An 8,665-nucleotide genomic window follows, 5' to 3' on the forward strand; every position below is an offset into this window, starting at 1 on the left:
ATATCGTGCGTACTATCATATCATTAATCACGTTAAAAATTCATTTTGGAGTCTTCCTCAAGACTTCTAAAGTCTTCCCCGGCCACTTCTCAGAAAAATCTGTTTAGAAAACTTTTGTGCCACTGGGTCTACAATTAATTAGAAAAATAATCTAGACCACACCTTCGTGCCACAATTTGTCGTTAGCAATGAGTATTGGAAAAAAAAGTGCGGTATTCATAGTCCTGAAATGTTTTAAGTTTTAAGCAAATTAAAGAATTTTCTACCAGTCAAAATTTCCTAGGGTCTGACTCCTTCAACGAGTAAAGAAATGAAATAAAATAAGATAAAACAATTGTCCTTCTACAAACTTGACCATATAAGCACGGCAATACGATCTTTCGTTCTCAGTTGTGCTTCAATGGGCAACACATATCTTTCGACCACACTCCGACCATGTTTGACAGCTCTTTACTTCGTCTTCTTGCTGCACCACTTCTCCAACACCGTAGACGGTGGTGACTCTCCACCTCCTTATACACCAGTCGATAATATTATCCTTAACTGTGGCTCCTCCGGCAACTCCACTGCAAATGATGGTCGGATCTGGATTGGTGACGTGAATTCTAAATTCTTCCCTCCAGAATCATCACAAAACCAGGCCTCTCTAAAAGCAACCGCAGTTGAACAATCCTCTTCTGCTACCGGAATCCCCTATACCACAGCCCGCTTGTCTGACTCCGCATTCACCTACATATTCCCAGTTACTCCCGGCCAAAAATTCGTTCGACTGTATTTCTACCCAGCTTCGTACGGCAATTTCGACCGCTCTAAAGCCATCTTCTCTGTCAAAACTGGATCGTTTACTCTTCTTAGCAACTTTAGTGCTTCAGTTACCGCTGACGCCGATGGCGATCCTGGTGATACCATATTGAGAGAATTCTGTGTCAACATCGAGGAAGATGAGAGGCTGAACTTAACCTTCACTCCAAGCGATTCCAATTCATTTGCTTTCATCAACGGAATTGAAATTCTGTCGATGCCTTCTAATCTCTATTACACTCCGCCTGACAATGAGGGGTTACACTTTATCGGCCAACTGAACGCGTACTTCATCGACAATAGAACTGCTCTCGAGGCGCTATACAGAATAAATGTTGGAGGGAGGTCCATCTCACCCAATGAAGATACCGGAATGTTCCGGAACTGGGTGGCGGACAAAGAGTACTTGATAGACGATTTTAAACCATCTGTTACACCTCTTAACACGACTATTCAACTAAACTTCAGCGTCATACCTCCGTACGCGGCACCTGAAGATGTCTATCGAACTGCTCGGACTATGGGGACGGACAAAGCTTTTAATAAGAGACACAATCTCACTTGGGGATTTGAAGTTGATTCTGATTTTTTTTATCTTGTTAGGCTACACTTCTGCGAGTTTCAACCAGAGTTGAATGATTGGTACGACAGAGTGTTTTCTATTTTCCTAGCAAGTCAAACCGCGGAGGAAAGAGCCGACGTTATGGTATGGAGTGGTCGGAGAAAAGGTGTTCCCGTGTACAGGGACTACGTTGTGTCGATAACTGGCAAAGAAGGGGGGAAGAAAATAAACCTCTCTATCGCCTTACATGCATACCCGGATGACTCGGTTACTTCTTTCAATGATATAATCTTGAACGGTATCGAGGTATTCAAAGTAAGCGACAACAATGGCAACCTCGCCGGACCCAACCCCGACCCACTTCCGCTGAGCCCTCCAACGACTGTTCCGCAGAGACAATCAACAAAGTTGAAGAAGAATAACACAGCAACCATAATCGCCGTCGTTGGTGGCGGAGTTTCTGGCTTTACTATACTCCTGATTCTTGTAGTCTTGATTTTCCGACTAGCCGAAAGAGTCAAGAATTCCGACAACTCAACAAAGGCAAGCGGGTCAACTCTACCGTGTAGTTTGTCTCGCTACTTCTCACTCGCTGAGATTATAGAAGCTACCAACAATTTTGACAAAGTACTCATTATTGGTGCTGGAGGGTTTGGTGATGTGTACAAAGGATACATTAATGGCAGTGCGGCTACCCCAGTTGCGATCAAACGATTAAAATCCGGTTCTCAACAAGGAGCTCAGGAGTTCATAACAGAGATTGCGACGTTGTCTCAACTCCGCCACCGCCATGTTGTTTCTTTGATTGGATATTGTGAGGATGGAAACGAGATGATACTCGTGTATGATTACATGGCAAATGGGACCCTTCGTGACCATCTCTATAACACCAAGTATCAGCCACTTACTTGGAAACAACGACTCCAAATCTGTATTGGTGCAGCACATGGTTTGAACTACCTTCATACAGGCGCGACACATACAATCATTCATCGTGATATGAAGAGTACAAATATCTTATTAGATGATCAATGGTTGGCCAAGGTGTCTGATTTCGGGTTGTCAAAATTTGGTCCCACTATGTCTAAGTCCCATGTTAGCACAATGGTTAAGGGTACATTTGGATATTTGGATCCGGAATATTACCGCTTTCAACAACTAACTGAGAAGTCTGATGTGTACTCTTTTGGTGTGGTGTTGTGTGAAGTGTTGTGTGGAAGGCCACCGATCATACGTACGGATGAGGATGAGCCAATGGGTCTAGCAGCATGGGTCCTGCAGTGCTATCGCAATGGAAAGCTTGATCAAATTGTTGATCCATCTTTGAAGGGGGAAATTGAACCAGAATGTTTGAAGAAATTTGGCGAGATTGTGGAGAATTGTTTGCTTGACAATGGAACCAAACGACCATCAATGAATGATGTGGTTGGGGGGCTTGAGTTAGCATTGGAGTTGCAAGAGAGTGCAAAAAAAGATGTCAAGCTTGATTTGTCAGAAGAAATTGACATGAAGGATGTTGATGAGCAAGCTCTGATCCCTATGTCCGATGTCAATGAAAGTGATGACATGATTTTTAGTAGCAGTGGAAAATTATCGAGTGCTAATGGCAGTAGTCAAGTGAGCGTAGTAAGCCGGGGAAGTTTTGCTAGTAAGGATTCAGATGGATTGATGCCCCCCAGGGCAGTGTTGTCTGACATTATGGATCCTAAAGGTCGATAAACAAAGGAAAAAAAAAAAGTTGCTCGTTGAATTTTTAATATGCCTGATCGTAACTGCCAAAGTCCTTACTTAATTTCCTCCTTGAATTATGAAACTTTGAATCTGTGGAACATTCCCTAATTTGCTATTGAGCCTTAGTCTTTTGAGTTCAAATGATAAGCACTCTGAACAAAATACTCACCCGATTTTTTCTGGCAATCCAAATATGACACATGCCCCCACCTTTTTGTGGCAATGCCTCTACGGGGATTCCATGGGTTTTGCATCATCCGGTGAAGTGATCTGCAAATAAGTTTTTCCCGGTCTTTTGTAATGTTTAGTTGCTGTTTATGTTTTGGGTGTAGTGGAAGACTTGTTCTGTTTTTGTGTTGTTGTAATAGTTTCTGTTTAGTCCAGTGTTGCCTTCAGGGTCTTGCTACTCCGGTTTAGTTTGTTTGAACTCCGTTTTTCTGTGTCTGTACGTTTCCTTTCATTAATAAAATTCCCTTGTTATGTGTATATATATATATCTGGAATATCAAACTGTGACCGTGGTATCTGCAATATTTTAGCAACATAATCAGGCATAAAAGCATGATATAAAGGCTCCAAATTCCACCAATGGGTATCCCTATCAATTAGATTGCAGCCACCTTCATATCTGGATTAATCACTTAACAGGCAAAATAATCTTGTGACAACTGATAAGACGCAAAATGGAGCCAAGGATCTTGAATTCTTGTAAACCCGATCGACCCTTATTTTTTGAGATACACAGCTTATTCCACTTTGTCCCCATTAATATGAATTCACCATCTTTGCAATCTCGTGACATAAGTTCTGTGGCAATTTAAAATAGCCTATCACATAGCATGGGATTGCTTGAATCACACATAATGAAAGATTCTAATTTAATTAGCGTAAATTTTTTTTTGACTAGTTCGTAAAAAGAAATTGGTAAGTGTAATAATGCTAAATTGCTCTTTTAAGTTTTTAACTAAAATCTCCTCTTAAAAAAGTTGTTAACTAAAAAAAAAAAAACCTTACTCTCTTTTTTTTTTTTAGAAAATAAATGTAACCAAAAGATAAGCTTATTTCATAATGTGTATTGATGAATTTTTTTTAATAGTGATAATTGTTTAAGTTTATTCGAAAGAAGTTGTATTATTTTAAATTTTGAATTCGATAGTAGAAAGAGTAGATGAGTGGGATAAGGGTTGTTAATGGGCCAGTCCATTTTTACTTGGCCCATGGGCACAACGGGTTAGGCATAGCAAGTTGTTAACTAGCTAGCAAAAGGGTTGAGTTAGGCTGGAAAGAAAGAGAAAACCCCAACCCATAATCCTGCTTGTGGACAATACTTATTTTGTCTTTAGCATGCAGGGTACTAGGTTGGGCCTAATGGGTTACTTATGGGCTTGTGTTAGCATCTTATTTTATTATTTTTTATAAGTAAATAATCAAATCTATATATATAATTATAGGTAAAGCAGAGAGAAAATTCAATTAAATTTTAAATTGGAATTCAATTAGAGTATAATTTTGGGCCATGTGTTTTATCTAATTTAAATTTTAGAATTTTGTACCAAGTGAGTTAATTTAGTGTAAAAATTAAATTTCAATTAGAGTTTAATTTTGCGCCACGTATCCTATCTAATCTAAATTTTTAAATTTTTGTTCCAAATTAATTAATTTAGTGTAGAAAACAAAGAGTCCAATATAATAAACCATAAAAAAACATAATCATATAACTAAAAAAAAATTCAAATTTATAAGTCATATATATATATATATATATTAATAAATAGAATTTAGAGAAAATTGAATTAAAATTTGAAATTATAATCCAATTTTGCACCATGTGTCTAAATTTATGTGGGAATTACACCATAATTATCTACCTAAGCTTGTGCCATGTGTCTACTTCAATTTTTTAATTTTTATGTCAAGTGAGTTAATGAGTGCAAAATACTAAGAATCTAATATTAATGAACTATAAAGTTAAAAAAAAAAATCACATATACTCAAATAAAAATCACCACATGTTTCTCAAAAAATAAATAAAATAAAAATTACCACATAACAAAAATCACCACACGCTCTATCTTATTAAAAATTAGAAAAAAAATGATCATAAGTAGTATTAAATTTAGGTAAGAATTTTAATATGTGACTAATTATGTTTACTTTAAAAAATTAATTTTACTAATTATTTATATTTTATGATAAAAATTGTGTTTAATTTTAAATGCATCTATATGTATGCATGAATGCATGTGTTATAAGCTTTAAAAAAAAATTAATTTGACTAATTATTTATATTTTTATAATAAAATTTTTGTTTAATTTTAAATGCATCCACGCGTTTGCATGGAGTTATATGCTAGTTTTTATAAGGGACGAATCAATCTATTTTTTTCACGGAAAAAAAAATAAAAGAATTTGAAACTTATTTAAAAATTTTTTTTATGGTTAAATCTATTTAATTTTTTGTTTTGTTGATGGAAACTTTTTTTTTTAATTTTTTTTATTAAGGCTTTATTTGGTTTTCAAATTTTTTTATTTTTTAATAAAAAAATCCAATGGTTAATTCAAAGTTGCTACACTACTAATATATATATATATATATATATATATATATATATATATATATATATATATTAAACTAAGTTTAACACAATCACTTTAAGTATCTTAGTGGTTATGAGTGTTCACTTAAAAAATACGTCTATAATGTTACAATTACCATGTAAAACATATTACAATACATCAAACTTGCTCTATGAGTTCGTGCATTACAACTTATAAGTAATTACTACGTGGATCGCAGTTAGCTCAACTAGTAAAGTCTCTGATAGCTGAATAAGAGATCTGGAGTTTAATTTCTGCCTATATCAAACAACGATTGGCGCTTGGTCGGATGATAAAGAGCTATCATTAGGAGCGGATGTCATAGGTTGAAACTTTCTATATAAAAAGAATAAGTAATTACCAATTTAATTATTTAACAAAAAATAATAATAACCAATGTTAATTAATTAAAATTATAAGTGTTTCTACTAGTTTATGTAGGAAGTTCACAACATGGGGTTGCTGGATGCATAAGAAAACCTGGGGTAATTAACCCCAAAAAAACCGCTATTTGCCATTTGGAGCAACACAATCACACATAGAACAGTTTCTTCTATCTTTTTGATTTATTTTTACAAGACTTGACAACTACAAAAAGCCCATATGATTCACTACACATAACATTAATAACAACCCTGTTTTTAGCTCATAAGTGTAATCTTGTGTTTTCAGAATTTTTTTATTTTTTTAGAACGCTAAGTATTTTAACACAAACACGAAGAGAGACGAAAAAGTTTTAAAAAGACTTACAGTGGTGTATATTCAAAAAGGCCTCCGTGTTTTTAGAGGTTGTAATGCATTGTGACTCCCCAAGCTTAAAAAAAAAAAAGGATCAGATTTTTTGGACCCCGCGTGCCCCAGCTATCCCATTCATTACCACCACACATTACACTCCCTTATCTCCCTCTTTGGCCGGTCAACTTCCATTTGACACAAATACAACACACTTCTGTCTTTCTCCCTCACGCTTTCCTACCGGTCCCCACTCCTCACCACCACCTCCACCATCTTTTTCTGCAAGGTTTATTGAAAAACTTCTTAGGAATCTCTATGGCATCTTTTTCTTTTATTTAAGGTAAAAACTCCTAATATTTTTGGTGGGTTTTTATACTTTTGCTAGAGATTCTCTTTATCTAAACTTTTGGAGTGATAATCTTGTCTTTATGTATATAGGTTTTGATTTGATGGACTTATTTGATAAATGGGTTTATGGTTTTACAAATGGTGGCTATCTAAGGTTTACTTATAGTGGAAATTTAGGGGTTTGGGTTCTATCATGTGACAGTCAGTAAATCTAATTTTCCATTACTATTGAGTTTATTTTGAGCTAGTTGAAGATTTAAAATTCTTGTCTTGGTAGATATTGTGATTTTGTTTCATGGGTCTCTCTTGATGATGATGTGTAAATCTTATCGAAGTTACTAATAAATTGTTAATATTTTAGTATTAGGGAGATGATCTTGAATTGGTTAATTTTATATACTGGAGTCTATGCCTCATAAATAAAATTGTTGAGAAACTTTGGAAGTGTAATAAATTACTTGTGAGGTTAAATACTTAGGTTTGCCTAATTAATATCTTATTTAGTGATCTCTAATTCATAGTTAAATGCAATGTCAAGCTTTATGCTTATCATGATAGGTTTGTTTGGTATTTTTTAGGTTCTAGCTAATCTCCTTTAAAGCTTGGAGAATTAGGCTTTTGCGGGTTAAGGTAAGTAGCTTTTTAATGAGATTTTTGGAAAATAATCATATGACATGAAACGTTGTTTTTGGGTTAAACACATTTTGTTATTTGTGAAATTATGTTTTCCTAAAAAGTGTTGTGTTGTGACCCTATTATATATGATTATTTATGAAAAGTGCATTATGTTTAATATTGCATATGGGGAAATGCATGAATATTTGGCATGGAAAAGAAAAGCATCTTTGAACTCCTTTGATAATGGATTTCATAATTTGTGGTATCATTTGGAAATACTAAAGATGTTTTGTCTTAACTTGTATTATTTGGGAAAATTGATAGAAAACCTTATTTGGGAAATTGATAGAAAACCATATTGCAAGGAATGATTTTAAGGACCTTGAGAAATTTATTGATATCTTGGTTATTTATGAAACTACTTGGAAAGTAAACTGTGATTTACATTGTACCACGATATTGGTGATTACCTTGTCTTTGTGACGACGTATATGTGATATATGATTATCCTGTCTTTGTGACGACGAGTCAGTTTAGGGCCTCTCACTTTGCATGACGCAGGTAAATCCTTGAATATGTGGGTGAGACTGCTGCCCATATGACCAAAAGACTACATGCAAAAGGGGTACTGTATAGTGCGTTCTCCCTTGTTGCCCATGCTTGGAAGAGGTAAATCCTTGAGGGCGTGAATGAGGCTAGGCAAGGCCAATAGACCACATGCAAAAGAGGTACTATATAGCGAGTTCTCCCCTGCTAGCCATGGGGGGGGGGGGGGAGGTAAATCCTTGGGGGTGTGGAATGTGGATGAGGCTCTTGTCCATAGGGCCAATAGACCACATGTCAAAAGAGGTACATATCATGCTAGTGATTTGTGAGTTCTGACTTGTCTTTGTGGCGGTATATTGTCTTTGTGACATTTTCGTCTTGGTGGTGGCTTGTCATGTGGCTTGGGTTGACTTTTTAGGTTTTTGGAACAATGTTGTTATGCTCACACTATATATATTATGTGGTTTCATGGTGATCATTTTTTTTTTAAACTTTGGGGTTTTTATCATTCTTATTGTAAGTGCACAATCGCACCTGGACCCAAGAACAGATATGGGCTCAGGCCCAATGAGCCTTAAACAATAAAAATTTGTAGAGAGTGGGCTTGAAACCCAGGTTAGAAGTGAGTGAAGATTAAATGACAAACTAAAGATTGGCGGTATTTGGAAACAGCAAGGAGTAACGTAAATAGGTCTCCTCGGACGTAAGCCGAGAGCTGTTCTTATA

At 35.6% G+C, this 8,665-nt stretch overlaps 1 protein-coding gene and 1 long non-coding RNA gene across 2 annotated transcripts; both read left to right on the forward strand.

Moving 5' to 3' along the window:
• The first annotated feature begins 88 nt into the window (after positions 1-88).
• LOC142638771 (receptor-like protein kinase FERONIA) lies at positions 89-3,572 on the forward strand. Its single transcript, XM_075812839.1, has one exon. It carries the CDS (start codon positions 401-403, stop codon positions 3,080-3,082), a length of 2,682 nt encoding a protein of 893 aa, XP_075668954.1. The 5' UTR covers positions 89-400; the 3' UTR covers positions 3,083-3,572.
• Positions 3,573-6,570: 2,998 nt separating this feature from the next.
• LOC142622872 (uncharacterized) lies at positions 6,571-8,424 on the forward strand. Its single transcript, XR_012841974.1, has 3 exons — positions 6,571-6,767; positions 7,354-7,405; positions 7,955-8,424. It is a non-coding gene; the product is annotated as an uncharacterized LOC142622872 (long non-coding RNA).
• The last annotated feature ends 241 nt before the right edge of the window (positions 8,425-8,665 follow it).

The sequence above is a fragment of the Castanea sativa genome, chromosome 1 (genome assembly GCF_040712315.1).
Source record: "Castanea sativa cultivar Marrone di Chiusa Pesio chromosome 1, ASM4071231v1".
NCBI lineage: Eukaryota > Viridiplantae > Streptophyta > Magnoliopsida > Fagales > Fagaceae > Castanea > Castanea sativa.